The sequence below is a fragment of the Physeter macrocephalus genome, chromosome 21 (assembly GCF_002837175.3).
Source record: "Physeter macrocephalus isolate SW-GA chromosome 21, ASM283717v5, whole genome shotgun sequence".
NCBI classification, from domain to species: Eukaryota; Metazoa; Chordata; class Mammalia; order Artiodactyla; family Physeteridae; genus Physeter; species Physeter macrocephalus.
Genome location: NC_041234.1, coordinates 43027497 through 43046545, shown reverse-complemented (window position 1 = coordinate 43046545; position 19049 = coordinate 43027497). Strand labels below are relative to the sequence as shown.

The 19049-nt window shown below is 38.4% G+C and overlaps 1 protein-coding gene across 2 annotated transcripts in view; it reads right to left on the bottom strand.

The window, feature by feature from the left end:
* The window catches only part of HEPH (hephaestin), a 98949-nt gene that overhangs the window by 39112 nt on the left and 40788 nt on the right, over positions 1–19049 (bottom strand). For both annotated transcript variants that reach the window (XM_024116544.2, XM_024116546.2), the window contains exons 12-14: positions 5972–6185; positions 4286–4425; positions 3371–3502 (exon numbers count right to left, since the gene is read on the bottom strand). In XM_024116544.2, coding sequence (XP_023972312.1) covers positions 3371–3502; positions 4286–4425; positions 5972–6185 — 486 coding nt within the window. The remainder of the gene's footprint in view (positions 1–3370; positions 3503–4285; positions 4426–5971; positions 6186–19049) is intronic.

The following is a 19049-nucleotide window of genomic DNA, read 5'->3' as shown; positions in this document are numbered from 1 at the left end:
ATTCAACACCCCTTTATGATAAAAACCCTGCAGAAAGTAGGCATAGAGGGAACTTTCCTCAACATAATAAAGGCCATATATGACAAACCCACAGCCAACATCGTCCTCAACGGTGAAAAACTGAAACCATTTGCACTAAGATCAGGAACAGGACAAGGCTGGTCACTCTCACCACTCTTATTCAACACAGTTTTGGAAGTTTTAGCCACAGCAATCAGAAAACAAAAAGAAATAAAAGAAATCCAAATCACAAAAGAAAACGTAAAGTTGCCACTGTTTGCAGATGACATGATACTCTACATAAAGAATCCTAAAGATGCTACCAGAAAACTACTAGAGCTAATCAATGAATTTCGTAAAGTAGCAGGATACAAAATTAATGCACAGAAATCTCTGGCATTCTTATATACTAATGATGAAAAATCTGAAAGTGAAATCGAAAAACACTCCCATTTACCATTGCAACAAAAAGAATAAAATATATATGAATAAACCTACCTAAGGAGACAAAAGACCTGTATGCAGAAAATTATAAGACACTGATGAAAGAAATTAAAGAAGATACAAATAGATGGAGAAATATACCATGTTCTTGGATTGGAAGAATCAACATTGTGAAAATGACTCTACTACACAAAGCAATCTACAGATTCAATGCAATCCCTACTAAACTACCACTGGCATTTTTCACAGAACTAGAACAAAAAATTTCACAATTCATATGGAAACACAAAAGACCCCAAATGGGTAAAGCAATCTTGAGAACGAGAAACGGAGCTGAAGGAATCAGGCTCCCTGTCTTCACACTATACTTCAAAGCTACATTAGTCAAGACAGTAGGGTACTGGCACAAAACAGATATATAGATCAATGGAACAGGATAGAAAGCCCAGAGATACACCCACGCACGTATGGTCACCTTATCTCTGATAAAGGAGGCAAGGATATAGAGTGGAGAAAAGACAGCCTCTTCAATAAGTGGTTCTGGGAAAACTGTACAGGTACATGTAAAAGTATGAAATTAGAACACTCCCTAACACCATACACAAAAATAAACTCAAAATGGATTAAAGACCTAAATGTAAGGCCAGACACTATGAAACCCTTAGGGGAAAGCATAGGCAGAACGCCCTATGACAGAAATCACAGCAAGATCCTTTATGACCCACCTCCTAGAGAAATGGAAATAAAAACAAAAATAAACAAATGGGACCTAATGAAACTTAAAAGCTTTTGCACAGCAAAGGAAAGCATAAACAAGACCAAAAGACAACCCTCAGAATGGGAGAACATAGTTGCAAATGAAGCAACTGACAAAGGATTAATCTCCAAAATTTACAAGCAGCTTATGCAGCTCAATAACAATAAAACAAATAACGCAATCCAAAAATGGGTAGAAGAGCTAAGTAGACATTTCTCCAAAGAAGATATACAGATTGCCGACAAACATATGAACAATGCTCAACATCATTAATCATTAGAGAAATGCAAATCAAAACTATAATGAGATATCATCTCTCACCTGTCAGAATGGCCGTCATCAAAAAATCTAAAACAATAAATGCTGGAGAGGGTGTGGAGAAAAGGGAACCCTCTTGCACTGTTGGGGGGAATATAAATTGATATAGCCACTATGGAGAACAGTATGGAGGTTCCTTAAAAAACTAAAAACAGAACTATCATACGACCCAGCAACCCCACTCCTAGGCTAAAACCCTGAGAAAACCATAAATCAAAAATAGTCATGTACCAAAATGTTCATTGCAGCTCTATTTACAATAGCCAGGACATGGAAGCGACCTAATTGTCCATCAACAGATTAATGGATAAAGAAGATGTGGCACATATATACAATGGAATATTACTCAGCCATAAAAAGGAACGAAATTCAGTTATTTGTAGTGAGGTGGAGGGACCTAGAGTCTGTCATACAGAGTGAAGTAAGTCAGAAAGAGAAAAACAAATACCTCATGCTAACACATATATATGCAATCTAAGAAAAAAAATAGTCATTAATACCTAGGGGTAAGACAGGAATAAAGACACACACGTACTACAGCATGGACTTGAGGATATGGGGAGGGGCAAGGGTAAGCTGTGACAAAGTGAGAGAGTGACTACCAAACATAAAATAGATAGCTAGTGGGAAGCAGCCACATAGCACAGGGAGATCAGCTCGGTGGTTTGTGACCACCTAGAGGGGTGGGATAGGGAGGGTGGGAGGGAGGGAGATGCCAGAGGGAAGACATATGGGAACATATGTATATGTATAACTGATACAGTTTGCTATAAAGCAGAAACTAACACACCATTTTAAAGCAATTATACTCCAATAAAGATGTTAAAAAAAAGAATAAAAAATAAAATAAAATAAAATAAAATTTACATACCTTAGAAAAAAATGTGGGTATATATATATATATATATATACACATACATATGTGGGGGCATATATATATATATATACATGCATATATATGTTTGTATATGTATATATATATATATATATATATATAATGTAACATTATTCAGCCTTAACAAGGAAGGAAACCCTGTCATATATTACAACATGGATGAACCATGAGGACATTACGCCAAGTGAAGTAATCTAGTCACAAAAGGACAAGTACTGTATGATTTTACTTACATGAGGTACCTAGGTCAAATCCATAGAGACAAGAAAGTAGAATGGTGGTTTCCAGGGGCTGGGGAAGGGGGAATGCCAAGTTACTTTTTAATGAGTATAGAGTTTCAGTTTTGCAAGATGAAAACAGTTCTGTGGCTGGATGACAGTGATGGCTGCACAACAATGTGAATGTACTTAATGCCACTGAACTGTACACTTAAAATCGTTATGATGGCAAATTTTATGTGTGTTTTGCCACAAATTTTTTAAATGGAAAAAGCAGGCAGGAAATCAGTGTTATAGTGACACAATGTGAAAAGGATTCAACCCACTGTTGCTGGCTTTGACGCTGGGGGAATTGGGTGTGAGCCAAGGAATGTGGGTGGCTTCTAGAAGCTGGAAAGGACAAGGAAATGGATTCTCCCCTAGATCCTCTAGAAAAGAACACAGGCCCTGCCAAACCTTGATTCTAGTCCAGGAAGACCCATGTCAGACCTCTTACCAACAGAACCAGAAGATAACAAATTTGTATTGTTTTAAGCCACATACACAAAAAAGACCTAAAGTGAGCAGTCTGTTCTGAGACTGAAAAAATGAGTATTTCATAGAGATAAATTCAGACTGAGGCTTAGTTCTGGTTAATATTTCTGTTTCTGTTCGCTAAGGGCATTTTTTTTAAGGAACAAGCCAGAGGGCTGAAACAGAAATGCTTCACATGTTCCTTCACTAAGTGTTCCCACTCACCAGGCTCAGCAGCCAGTGGCCAGCCAGTGCTAGATCCTAGCACTCCATGGGCATGCACAGAGTAGGGCCGGCTGGCATTGTTCTTGAACACCACAGTTAGAATATCACCAACCTCTCCTCTGATAAGTGGACCTAGTATACGCAAAAGAAGAAAAACGTCTCATTAGTAGAATAGTGGAACAGGGACATTAAAAACATTAAAAAAGGGATATACATAGGAGCTCCCTAGAATTAGGTGTTTGCCCAGAGAAAGGGTTCCAAAACTGAAAGTCATGACTGACTCCATTTTTAAATTCAGAAGCCCTTGATCTGATACTGCTACCCACAGGATAAAGGTACTTCAACAACAAGATTATGCCTCCAATTATCCCCACTTATCCCACCCCAATTCTCTTTGTATAATAGCCCAAATTTCTAGATATTCAGGGCTCTGTGGAATCATTGTTGGTAAGGAGTGAGAGTTTGACACAGAGTACAGAATTGCTGGGTTCCCTTCAAGACCAGTGGGTCCCTTCTGTGTGAAGATAAGAATGATGAAACTCATTGGCTCCTATGAAAGTGAAGAAACTACAGCAATAATTGCAAGGGTGTAAGGGTAATACTGGTTCCCTGTACCATTTTTCCTACTCTTCGATGTTCGTAAGTTCCCTTGCTTTTAGCATTGAAAAAAAAATTAATCACCCTTACAGACCCCTAGATATAGAGTCCTGGAAATACCTGGTTTAGTTTGCAGCAGAATTCATGAATTACCCCCATATGATTGCTTATTTTCATGGATGATTTATAAAATATGACTATAGTTCCACTATAAGGAAAACTGATAATGGGAAATGGAGAGGCCTTCCTGATATGACATAACCTCCCTAGGAGCATCACAGGTTTCTAGACACTAGGAGGGAAGTGGAATTCCCTTACCTAAGATTCCCAAGTGTTCCTCTGATCCAGTCCTTGGCCGTCGGACCCTGAATGTACCATCAGTGTATTCCCTGAATACAGCTTTCTTGTATCTGGAACCCAGGAGTCCATCTTTGTTGCTCAGGAAGATGTGACCATAACTAGAGGAATCCAAAGAGTGACATCAGCACCTTGCCCTTAACCCCTCATTTTCAATTATGGGAAAGCTATGTCAGACCCAACCTAATGTCACAGGTATAAGAAGGTGAGGCCTATTCCTTCTAATGTCAGATTACGCACTTTGGCTGCATATTTGCAGTTAAAGATGACATATTTCAATATTTATTTATAGTTCTTTGTTTGCCGTCATCCAGTTAGGAATTTATAGTAAAATTAATCTGGTAAGAATCAGAAGCCATGAACTCTAGCTCCAGCCTTAATGATGTCTTAGATGGAATTAGTCTGACAAAGGACAAGGTACAGGTGGTAGGAGAATACTAACTGCTTCTGTTGCTGGTAGATAAGGGGTAGGGAGAGGTAGGAAGAAAATGAAATCTTACAGATTTCTCATTATGGGATGTTTTCCTGTTTATAGAGAGCTTTATTATTCATTTTATCATTTGATCGTCCCAATAGACTGATGAGGTATGTATGTCCTAGAGGTGGAATCCAGTGATCTAGAGGTGGCAGGGCTTATCTTCATTGATACTATCAGCCAGAAAGGGAGCCAGGTCTTGGATTAAAGGATGGTCAAGTTCTTTCAACTATACCACATCACTTTAAAGATGAGTAAACCAGAGTCCAGAAAAAGGAATTAAGTTTTTCTAGGTTGCAGAACAAGTTAGCAAGAAGGCTTCAACCTTCAATAACCAACATAAAGATTGGCAAAGGGTAGTGAGAACACCAAAAATAAACTATAGTGGAAATTGCTAAACTGTACCATAATTTTCATTCTCCCCTCCTTCCTTTTTAGTAATAGAATCACCTAGGTTTTAGCTGAGCACATGGCTGCCTAACCAGAGATTACACTTCCTGGACTTTCTTGCAACTAGGTATGGCCATATGAATAAGTTCAGGATAACGGGGTTTCAGAGAAAGTAATGTATTACAACTTCAGGTCATTGCCTCACAGACAATGCTGCTTGCCATGGATTTAGTTCCCATCTCTTGATAGCTGGGAATGACTACAACTGGAAGAGATGTCTTAGTTCCAGAGATGAAAGCAAGTGTTATGGGTGACTAGTTTACCTATTGGTCCCGAACTGCTTATATTTGTACTTAAGCAAGAAATAAAATTCTAACATATCTAAGCCACACTATTTTGGGCTTTTTCTTCTATACAGCTTAGCTTCTATCTTAATGACATTTTGTCAAGGCACATCTGAGCTTGGGAACATTCAGTCCCTTGAATAAATTCCCTATAAAATTTAAGTCCCAATATCAGTGCTTCTGGCTAACCAGAGGAAAGGATGCCAAGACTGAGAGCAAGAGGATGTGGGCAAGGTCTTTACTTCAGCTCTACAGTATAACAACATAGACAAAGCTCTGAGTACCAGCTTATCTGTGTTCTAGTACTTCCTCTAGATTTGTTGGTATCTTATTAGTTGACTTTAGATAAATGCCTCCTCAGCTCAGAATTTTACCTCCATTTCAGTAAAATGGTCCAGAGTCTTTGAAAGTGTGATCGCTTCTTTTCTGAAGCCTTACCTGTTCTTCTCAGACTGGTTGTGCCATTCTAGTTCCCAGCTCCTGTCAGGGCAATAGTCCCACTCCATCTCTTCTGCCATGATGTAGTAGATTCTTGCAGCTTGGTAACGTTGACGAGGGTTGTCTCGGCGGCCAGGACACTGGGAGACATTATAGATTGCCCTCATCCCTGCTTCTCTATGGCTGCCTGCCTGGCAGTAAATTTCAAATGTCCCTGAGGTAGAAACAGAGAGCAAAACCTGAGTCAAAATACCCCTGTATAGTGCCTGAGGGAGTTCCTACTTCTCTCTAGGCATATTGCAAAGAGTGGGTAGCTTCAGATAAGGTTTTTCTATGCATTAGATAAAAGTTTATTGAGAGCAATGAGTACAGAGGCTAAGAGCTCTGGTGCCAAAGCTACATTGTCTGGGTTTAAAACTAAACCTGCCACTAGGATGACCAGCTCATCCCTGTTTACCAAGGGCTTCTCTAGTTTTAACACTGAAGGTCCCACATCCCTGGAAACTCCTCAGTTCTGAGCAAACTGGGATGGTCAGTCACCCTATCTGACACTTATTATCTATATAACCTTCAGGAAAATTTTAAGCCTCTGTGTGTTTCAGTTTCCTCATGGTAAATTGGGGGGCATTTTACTTAATAGGATTGTTTTAGAATTAAACACAATAATATGTAGATATTCCTTGGCATATTATAGAGTAAATGTTCAATAAGTGAAACTATAAGTAAGTAAATAAACCTGTAATTATTATTTGAAGGAAGGAATTGACCAATTTTCTCCCTTCCCACCAAGTCTCAAAGAAATAAATGTGGGCTTAAATATATATACATATATGAATTTCTTGATCACAAGAATTCTTACATCAGAGAGCTTTCAAATGGCTTTCCCTAGGTTTTTACAATGAAATATTTGGATATTAGTCTTAAATGTCTGAATTGTAGAGCTGCCTGGATCTAATCTCAAGATCCAGGTTTCTATGTCAAGGACACATAGGCTCATAGATTATTGATCAGGAGAAATTAACTTTTCTACATTTTCCCCAGTATTCCCTCCTTTACTGCTGACTGCCTATACCACCACTACAAATTCCTCCTAGCTTTTAAAGGCCTCTATGAGCTAGTTCCAAACTATTGCTGCAATCCCACTTACCACTCTGTCCCAAGCTCAACCAGTGCTTTAACTAAATCTGTCCCTGATTGCCCCTCTCACATATCTCATACTTATCTTGGAATTTTCACTCATGTTATTTTTACTTTTCTGGAATAGACCTGCCCATCTTCTTCCCCATAAATATCTATAAGAGTTCACTCATTCTCCAAGACCCAATTCATGCTTCATCTCTTCCAGAAAGTCCTCGCTGAGCTCACATTGGACTCTATGTTCTTGGCCTCTCTACTCTTAAAACACTTTACATCTAAATCACATGGTTAAGGACTAAGTGCTCCTCTCTTTAAAAAAAAAGTCCGTTCCACTAGTTTATAGACTTCTTGAAAAAATCTAATATTTTCTTTTCTTTCCATATCATCTACTTTCTGACTTTTCTATTTCCCTTATCCCCCAAATCTATTCCATCAATAAATCCTATCATCTCTTCCCTCACAGTCATCCTTCTGTTTCCACTCTCACTTCCTTAGTCAAAGCCACTATAATCTCTCACCTGGAAAACTTCAATGGTCTCACAACTGTCTTCTTTGTTTCTCCCTCCCACCTCAAACATTCTCCAAACAAGATACAGGGTCCTCTTTAACAAATATGATCCAGAGCACATCGCTCCGTGTTTAAATTCTCCATTCATACTCAGAATACAATTCAAGTTCCTGACTGTGGTCTATAAGGCCCTATATAATATGACTCTTGCCAACCTCTATGATTTCATATGATGTCAGGCTTCTCCTTGCTCACTACACTCCAACCATACTGGCCTTTTTCTGACCCTTGAACAAACCACGTTTATTTCCACCTTGAGACATGTACACTTGCTTGTCCCTCTGCTCAGAATATTCTGCTCAGAGATCTTCATATAGCTCCTTCCTCCCCATTACTTAGATCTTAAATGTCACATTCTCAGAGCAGTCTTCCCTAAATACCTTCTCTAAAGCTCCAATCAGTTTATCACACCATTGTATTTTTTTTTACACCATTGTATTTTATTTCCTTCATGACATATATCATGATTTGAAATTATCTTATTATTTTATGTGTGTGTTTTTGTGTGTTTGTTATAGATCTCCCCTGGGAGTAAGTATCATATCTATATTTTCACCTCTCTACCCCAGTCTCAGCATGTGGAAGGTGTGCAATAAATATGTGTTGAGTGAATGAATTTCTGTGCAAATGAATGACTGTATACACTGTCCAAATGTCATAGCTTAGGGGTTGGTATGGAAAAGAAAGTCTGATGATCACTGGAGGGAATGGGAAAAAATAGAAGTCTTTTTGGGAGAATCATGTGACCTGGGACTATCACATCATCTCATATGGACATTGTTGTCCAAGGTGATTCTTTTTTAAAAACAATATTTATTTATTAATTTGGCTTCATCAGGTCTTAGTTGTAGCACACAGCATCTTTAGTTGCACCATGTTGGTTCTAGTTTCCTGACCAGGGATTGAACCCGGGCCCCCTGCATTGAGAGTGTGGAGTCTTAGTCACTGGACCACCAGGGAAGTCACCAAGTTGTTTCTTTTTCAATGCTCTTCTGCCTTTGGCATCTGAGTCTCCTCCTACCTCTGTGACCAAACTTTTTTTTGTCTCCTTAACCTGGTTTATCTTCTACCTTCTACCTTTTAAATGTTTATTTTTGCTTTAACTTTTATTTCCTATAACTTTACATGCTAAAGGACTTCAACTATGAAAATACTCAAATCTCTCTCTCTAGCCTGGACTTTTTCTCCAATGTTTATATTTCTACCCACAACTATCTTCTGTAAATTCCACACCACTTGGACTTCACAAGAAATTTAAAATTCAACATGCCCCCAAATGAGTGCGTCTACCCAAACCTTACTATCCTTTCCTTGCTTCTGTGTTTGCTCATTTGGTTAATGAAATCACAATCCATCTAGTGCACAAGCCAAATGAAAACCTCAGACATCCTTTATTCTTGCTCAGCCCCTCAGCAAAGTCCTGTCATTTCTCTCTCAAATATCCCTTAACTCTGCCACTTCTCTCCATCCCTATTGCTCCCACCCACTGTCAGGCTCTCACCAACTCTTTGAAGGGCCTCCTGCTCTACCTCCTCTTAAACCTTTTTACTTGGTGTTCCTCAACAAGGCTGGTATTAGCAGTTTGTGTGGGATTATTCTTCATTGTTTAAGACTGTCTTACATGTTGCAGAAAGCTTGAGAATCTCTGAATCCCACTCTCTAAATGACAGTATCACACCTCCATATCCCCAGTCATTGTGACAACTAAAAGTATCTCCACACATTTCCAAACACCTTTTAGCATACCCCCTTAGTTGAAAATCATTGAATAAAATCAATCTATGCAACCTTCTATAAGCAGATGCTGCTTTCAATTCACTGCCCATGTGATTCCTACTGCCTATAATACCATCTTCACCACCCATCCCCTTTCTTTGCCTGATGACAGTATACTCTTCTTTAAACGCTCAGTTTGAATGTCTGCTTTTCTAGGAAAGATTCACTTCACAAGTCAGGCAGAACTTGTTATAGCTTCCCATGTGTTACTATATCCCTTGGCTGATAGCAATATCATAACATTGTGAATATTGTTTACATACCTTTCTCCTTTTTACACTAACTGTGAACTGCCTCATTCATCCTCACATCCCTAGCATCTACACCAAACAGTGGAAGAAAACAGACATTCACTATGTCTGGGGAAAATCTAATTGAAAAAGAAAGGTAAAATAAAAAGTGAAGAAGAAAAAAGAAAAACATGAAGACAAGAAGAGAGAAAAGATACAGATTAAAGGAAAAGGAAAAAGAAGAAAAGAAACAGGAAGAGAGAAAGAGTATGAGCCAGAGGAAGAGCATTCCAGGCAAGAGGGAACTGCAAATGCAAAGTCCTGGTGTGTTCAAGGTTCTGCAAGAAAATTAGAAGACTAGAAAGGAGTGAGCAGGGGGGAGTACAATAGGAGACAAGCCGTGTGGATGAAAGGCTCTTGGTGCCCCAGCGAGGAGTCAGTGTTGTGCCTCTGAGGAGGGAGAGCCAACTTCAGGACACTGGTCCACAAGAGACCACCCAGCTCATGTAATATCAAATGGTGAAAATCTCCCAGATATCTCCATCTCAACATCAGAACCCAGCTTCACTCAACGACCAGCAAGCTAAAGTGCTGGACACCATATGCCAAACAACTATCAAGACGAAACACAGCCACATCCATGAGCAGAGAGGCTACCTAAAATCATAATAAAGCTACAGACACACCAAAACACATCACCAGATGTGGACCTGCACACCAGAAACACAAGATCCAGCCTCATCCACCAGAACACAGGCACTCCTCCCCTCCACCAGGAAACCTACACAACCCACTGAACCAAACTTAGCAGCTGGGGACAGACACCAAAAATAATGGGAACTACGAACCTGCAGCCTGTGAAAAGGAGACATCAAACACAGTAAGATAAGCAAAATGAAAAGACAGAAAAACACACAGCAGATGAAGGAGCAAGGTAAAAACCCACCAGACTTAACAAATGAAGAGGTAATAGGCAGTCTACCTGAAAAAGAATTCAGAATAATGATAGAAAAGATGATCAAAAATCTTGGAAGTAGAAAAGAGAAAATGCAAAAACATTTAACGAGGACCTAGAAGAACTAAAGAGGAAACAAGCAATGATGAACAACACAACATAGAGGATAAATCCAAGGAAAAACACGCCAAGACACATATTAATAAATCTATCAAAAATTAAATACAAAGAAAACATATTAAAAACAGCAAGGGAAAACAACCAATAACACACAAGGAAACCCCATAAGATTAACAGCTGAACTTTCAGCAGAAATTCTGCTGAAGAGTTTGGAGAAGGGAGTGGCAGGACATATATAAAGTGATGAAGGAGAAAAACCTACAACCAAGATTACTCTACCCGGCAGGATCTCATTCAGATTTGATGGAGAAATTAAAACCTTTACAGACAAGCAAAAGCTGAGAGAGTTCAGCACCACCAAACCAGGTTTACAACAAATGCTAAAGGAACTTCTCTAGGCAAGAAACACAAGAGAAGGAAACGACCTACAATAACAAACCCAAAACAATTAAGAAAATGGGAATAGTAATATAAATATCAATAATTACCTTAATTGAAAATGGATTCAATGCTCCCACCAAAAGACACAGACTGGCTGAATGGATACAAAAACAAGACCCGTATATATGCTGTCTACAAGAGACCCACTTCAGACCTAGGGACACATACAGACTGAAAGTGAGGGGATGGAAAAAGATATTCCATGCAAATGGAAATCAAAAGAAAGCTGGAGTAGCAATTCTCATATCAGACAAAATAGACTTCAAAATAAAAACTATTACAAGAGACAAAGAAGGACACTACAGGGCTTCCCTCATGGCGCAGTGGTTGAGAGTCTGCCTGCTGATGCAGGGGGCGGGTGTTCATGCCCCGGTCAGGGAGGATCCCACATGCCCTGGAACGCCTGGGCCCGTGAGCCATGGCCGCTGAGCCTGCGCGTCGGGAGCCTGTGCTCGGCAAGGGGTTTTCCGACCACAACGCTATGAGACTAGATATCAATTACAGGTAAAGATCTGTAAAAAATACAAACATGTGGAGGCTAAACAGTACACTACTTAATAACGAACTGATCACTGAAGAAATCAAAGAGGAAATAAAAAAATACCTAGAAACAAATGACAATGGAGACACGACGACCCAAAACCTATGGGATGCAGCAAAAGCAGTTCTAAGAGGGAAGTTTATAGCAATACAATCCTACCTTAAGAAACAGGAAACATCTCGAATAAACAACCTAACCTTGCACCTAAAGCAATTAGAGAAAGAAGAACAAAAAACCCCCAAATTTAGCAGAAGGAAAGAAATCATAAAGATCAGATCAGAAATAAATGAAAAAGAAATGAAGGAAACAATAGCAAAGATCAATAAAACTAAAAGCTGGTTCTTTGAGAAGATAAATAAAATTGATAAACCATTAGCCAGACTCATCAAGAATAAAAGGGAGAAGACTCAAATCAATAGAATTAGAAATGAAAAAGGAGACGTAACAACTGACACTGCAGAAATACAAAAGATTATGAGAGATTACTACAAACAACTGTATGCCAATAAAATGGACAACCTGGCCTATAAAATGGACAACCAGGAAGAAATGGACAAATTCTTAGAAATGCACAACGTGCTGAGACTGAACAAGGAAGAAAGAGAAAATATGAACAGACCAATCACAAGCACTGAAATAAAAACTGTGATTAAAAATCTTCCAACAAACAAAAACCCAGGGCCAGACGGATTCACAGGTGAATTCTATCAAACATTTAGAGAAGAGCTAACACCAGTCTTTCTGAAACTCTTCCAAAAGATAGCAGAGGGAGGAACACTCCCATACTCATTCTATGAGGCCACCATCACCCTGATACCAAAACCAGACAAAGATGTCACAAAGAAATAAAACTACAGGCCAATATCACTGATGAACATAGATTCAAAAATCCTCAACAAAATACTAGCAAATAGAATCCAATAGCACATTAAAAGGATCATACACCATGATCAAGTGGGATTATTGCAGGAATGCAAGGATTCTTCAATATATGCCAATCAATCAACGTGATATACCACATCAACAAACTGAAGGAGATGAATGATATGATCATCTCAATAGATGCAGAGAAAGATTTTGACAAATTTCAACACCCATTTATGATAACAACCCTGCAGAAAGTAGGCATAGAGGGAACTTTCCTTAAGATAATAAAGACCATATATGACAAACCCACAGCCAACATCATCCTGAACGGTGAAAAACTGTAACCATTTACACTAAGATCAGGAACAAGACAAGGTTGCCCACTCTCACCACTCCCATTAAACATAGTTTTGTATGTTTAAGCCATAGCAATCAGAGAAGAAAAAGAAATAAAAGGAATCCAAATCAGAAAGAAGCAGAAAAGCTGTCACTGTTTGCAGATGACATGATACTCCACATAGAGAATCCTAAAGATGCTACCAGAAAACTACTAGAGCTAATCAATGAATTTGGTAAAGTAGCAGGATACAAAATTAATACACAGAAATCTCTGGCATCCTTATACAGTAATGATGAAAAATCTGAAAGTGAAATTAAAAAAACACTCCCATTTACCATTACAACAAAAAGAAAAATATATCTAGGAGTAAACCTTCCTAAGGAGACAAAAGACCTGTATGCAGAAAATTATGAGACACACATGAAAGAAATTAAAGAAGATACAAATAGATGGAGAGATATACCATGTTCTTGAATTGGAAGATTCAACATTGTAAAAATGACTCTACTACCCAAAGCAATCTACATATTCAACGCAATCCCTATCAAACTACCACTGGCATTTTTCACAGAACTACAACAAATCCTTTCACAATTTGTTTGGAAACACAAAAGACCCCGAATACCCAAAGCAATCCTGAGAACGAAAAATGGAGCTGGAGGAATCAGGCTTCCTGACTTCAGGCTATACTACAAAGCTACAGTAATCAAGACAGTATGATACTGGCACAAAAACAGAAATATAGTTGAATGGAACAGGATAGAAAGCCCAGAGATAAACCCACACACATATGGTCACCTTATCTTTGATAAAGGAGGGAAGAATATACAGTAAGAAAAGACAGTCTCTCCAATAAGTGGTGCTGGGAAAACTGGACAGGTTTATGTAAAAGTATGATATTAGTATACTCCCTAACACCATACACAAAAATAAACTCAAAATGGATTAAAGACCTAAACGTAAGGCCAGACACTATCAAACTCTTAGAGGAAAACATAGGCAGAACACTCTATGACATAAATCACTGCAATATCCTTTTTGACCCACCTCCTAGAGAAACGGAAATAAAAACAAAAATAAACAAATGGGACCTAATGAAACTTCATAGCTTTTGCACAGCAAAGGAAACCATAAACAAGACCAAAAGACAACTCTCAGAAAGGGAGAAAATATTTGCAAATGAAGCAACTGACAAAGGATTAATCTCCAAAATTTACAAGCAGCTCATGCAGTTCAGTAACAAAAAAACAAACAACCCAATCCAAAAAATGGGCAGAAAGCCTAAATAGACATTTCTCCAAAGAATATATACAAATTGCCAACAAACACATGAAAGAATGCTCAACATCATTAATCATTAGAGAAATGCAAATCAAAACTACAATGAGATATCATCTCACACCGGTCAGAATGGCCATCATCAAATAATCTAGAAACAATAAATGCTGAAGATGGTGTGGAGAAAAGGGAACCCTCTTGCCCTGTTGGTGGAAATGTAAATTGATACAGCCACTATGGATTACAGTATCGAGGTTCTTTAAAAAACCAAAAATAGAACTACCATACGACCCAGCAATCCCACTATTGTGCATATACACTGCAAAAACCATAATTCAAAAAGAGTTATGTACCTAAATGTTCATTGCAGCTCTGTTTACAATAGTTAGGACATGGAAGCAACCTAAGTGTCCATCAACAGATGAATGGATAAAGAAGATGTGGCACATATATACAATGGAATATTACTCAGCCATAAAAAGAAATGAAATTGAGATATTTGTAGTGTGGTGGATGGACCTGGAGTCTGTCATACAGAGTGAAGTAAGTCAGAAGGAGAAAAACAAATACCATATGCTAACACATATATATGGAATCTAATAAAAAAATGTCATGAAGAGCCTAGGGGTAGGATGGGAATAAAGACACAGACCTACTAGAGCATGGATTTTGGATATGTGGAGGGGGAAGGGTAAGCTGTGACAAAGTGAGAGAGTGTCATGGACATATATACACTACCAAACATAGGGGGGATAGCTAGTGGGAAGCAGCTACATGGCACAGGGAAATCAGAAAGGTGGTTTGTGACCACCTAGAGATGTGGGATAGGGAGGGTGTGAGGGAGGGAGATGTAAAAGGGAAGAGATATGGGAACATATGTATATGTATAACTGATTCACCTTGTTGTAAAGCAGAAAGTAACACACCATTGTAAAGCAATTATACTCCAATATAGATGTTAAAAAAAAGTGGTGATATCAGTGATACTATTTAGCAATAAAAAGGAAGAAACTAGCTCAACAACTTGGATAGATCTCAAGGACTTTATGCTGTGTGAAAAGAGCCAATCTCAAAAGGTCACGTATGGTACAATTCCACTGATATGACATTCTTGAAATGATACAATTATTGATATGGAGAACAGATAAGTAGTTGCCAGGGGTTGGAGACAGTGGTAGAGCGGGGGTGAGGGTGAGAGCATAAAGCAATATCACAAGGGAAAGCTTTATGGTGGTGGATCAGTTCTGTGTCTTGATTACAGTAGTGGTAAGCAGAAAGTAACACACCATTGTAAAGCAATTATACTCCAATATAGATGTTTAAAAAGAAAAAAAAAGAAACAGGAAGAAGGGAAAAGGTAAAGAAATAAAGATAAAAGAAAAAGGAGAAAAGAAGATTAAAAACAAAAATAAAAAATAGAAACCAGGGCTTCCCTGGTGGCGCATTGGTTGAGAGTCTGCCTGCTGATGCAGGGGATGTGGGTTCGTGCCCCGGTCTGGGAAGATCCCACATGGCACGGAGCCGCTAGGCCCGTGAGACATGGCCGCTGAGCCTGCGCGTCCAGAGCAAAATCAAAGGAAGAAAAAAAATAAGTGAAAAAAAGAGAGAGAAGGGAAGGAAAGGAAGAAAGAAGGAAAGGAAGAAAGAAGAGAGATAAAAAGAATGCAAGGAGAAAATGAAAAGAAGGGAAGATAAAATGTAAGATAGGAGAAAAAGATGAAAAAAGGGAAGAATGAAGGAAAGAAGAGGGAAAGGGAAGAGAGATATAATAATGAGAGAAGCAAAAGAAAAAGAAAGGATGAAAGAGGAAGAGGAAAAAATGGGAGAAGGGAGAAGAAGCAATGGGGAAAGAAAAGAGTGTGGGAAAGGCAGAAAAATAAATGAATAAAAAATGAGCTCCAATGGTGAAAGGGAACAAAGAAACTCTGAAGGACCAGAGCAGTAATAAATGTTCTCTTTGCTGCTGAGAAATCTAACATGAAGTTGGTGGAAAATAGCACCTTACAAGCTCTAGCCTCTTTTTCTGCCACTTTCCCTGGCTATCAAAGCTCTAGTATCAGTGGTTCTCTTGGAAAAGCTGAGGTGTATTATTCGGGACATTTTTAAGTGCAAAATCATCATTTCTATTAAATGTAATTAATATTTGAAATTAAAATATTATTAGAATTTAAAGCAAAGCAAAAACAGGATTTTGAAAAGTCACCAATAAACCCACAACACTCACACTCCTAGCATTTTGCTGCATTTTTTCTTGGAATTTTTTCTCTGTTTTGTTAAAGATAATTGTAAGCCTCCAGCAAACAATATGTTGAATCTCGATGGTGATGTTTTAAGTCATCTGCCAAGCTGCTTAATTGCATATTTATATTTACCAATCTTCATTGTTACCCCTTTTTCTAGAAATCCAAAGCCAGATTCTGGTTCTGGCTTTTCCATTAACTTGGTAATTTTGTCCTGTCTTTAGGGAGCTACTCAAAATGGTCTCTCTCAGTCCTAATCAGAGACTAAATTCTCAAGGTAGAATGAAGGAGACTTCAGATTAAAGAGATTACCTAGGAGTAAGAATGAACAGGGGTTGATGGAGAAGGGGCAAGAGGGAAAAAAAATAGAGCTGACATTCCTAACATGAGAAAATCATTTTCCCCCCTCCAGATCTCTGTCTCTTCCACCCATTAGCAAAATAAGTGAAAAATGATCTCGAAGAGGCTGTACCAGTTCCAACATTTTATGACTCGAGGATTGTTCAGAAAGAGGAGAGTTTGAAAGTACTGGAAAATGCAAAGGTAAAAAGAGTTTGGGCTTTTTCTAATAAGAAAACTCAGGAATCTTGACCAAGATTAACCTTTTAAGCCTTTACTGTTATAAACCCATTCACTGCCTCTCCTCCCATGTTTTTAAGACATCTACAGTCACTCTCCTTGGGCCTTTGTGTGGCACAAAAATAATTTCACTCATCCAGAGTAAGAATGAGCCCCACAGAGGCATATAGATGTGGCTAGGGAGCCTGGCTAATTTCATAGGAAGGATATTAAATGTAGGGTTTGACTTTGGGACCAAGGCTAGAGAGATGGGTCTTTCTTTTTCAGAAGTTCCCCACCCTAGCACTCACTACAAGCACTTAATTCTGTTGTTCCTTTCAGCCCCATTAATGGTTATTTCTAGTTTGCTAACAACAAATCTTCTTGACCAAGAAAGTATCCTAGGTAGACGGGGAGAAGTGAGGACCCAAGTGACCTGTTTCATGTCAAGTTTTTGCCAAACCCAGTGCCAGGCTGAAATTATTAATTTGTCAAGGAAACTTGCTTTGTTTGAGGATTTTTTTCTCAAATATGAATGGAATTTACAGAACTAAAATAAAGCATTAGTGGGAACTGCATTTAACTGACAGATTTTTCTTACAAACACTATTGCCACCTACTGCCTGGAAAAAAGAATACACCCTAGGCACTGCAAAGAGAAATTACTATATTTCTGTTTTAGTATAGATCAATGGAACAGGATAGAAAACCCAGAGATAAACCCACGCACATATGGTCAATTATCTTTGATAAAGGAGGCAAGAATATACAATGGAGAAAAGACAGCCTCTTCAATAAGTGGTTCTGGGAAGACTGGACAGCTATGTGTAAAAGAATGAAATTAGAACACTTCCTAACACCATAAACAAAATAAACTCAAAATGGATTAAAGACATAAATGTAAGGCCAGACACTATAAAACTCTTAGAAGAAAACAGGCAGAACACTCTATGACATAAATCACAGCACAATCCTTTGTGACCCACCTCCTAGAGATAATGGAAATAAAAACAAAACAAAAATTAAAAAATGGGACCTAATGAAACTTAAAAGCTTTTGCACAGCAAAGGAAACCATAAACAAGATGAAAAGACGACCCTCAGAATGGGAGAAAATATTTGCAAACGAAGCAACTGACAAGGATTAATCTCCAAAATATACAAGCAGCTCAGGCAGCTCAACAGCAAAAGAACAACAACCCAATCCAAAAATGGGCAGAAGACCTAAATAGACATTTCTCCAAAGATATACAGATTGCCAAGAAACACATGAAAGGATGCTCAACATCACTAATTATTAGAGAAATGCAAATCAAAACTACAATAAGGTATCACCTCACACTGGTCAGAATGGCCATCATCAAAAAATCTACAAACAATAAATGTTAGAGAGGGTGTGGAGTAAAGGGAACACTCTTCAACTGTTGGTGGGAATGTAAATTGATACTACCACTATGGAGAACAGTATGGAGGTTCCTTAAAAAACTGAAATTAGAACTACCATACGACCCAGCAATCCCACTACTGGGTATATACCCTGTGAAAACCGTAATTCAAAAATAATTGTGTACCAAAATGTTCACTGCAGCACTATTTACCATAGCCAGGACATGGAAGCAACCTAAGTGTCCATCGACAGATGAATGGATAAAGAAAATGTGGCACATATATACAATGGAATATTACTCAGCCATAAAATGAAACGAAATTGGGTTATTTGTAGTGAGGTGGATGGACCTAGATTTTGTCATACAGAGTGAAGTAAGTCAGAAAGAGAAAAAAATATACCACATGCTAACGTATATATATGGAATGTAAAAAGAAAAAAAAAAGGTTCTGATGAACCTAGGGACAGGACAGGAATAAAGACGTAGACGTAGAGAATCAACTTGAGGACACGGGGAGGGGGAATGTTAAGCTGAGACAAAGTGAGAGAGTAGCACTGACATATCTACACTACTAAATGTAAAATTGATAGCTAGTGGGAAGCAGCTGCATAGTACAGGGAGATCAGCTCAGTGTTTTGTG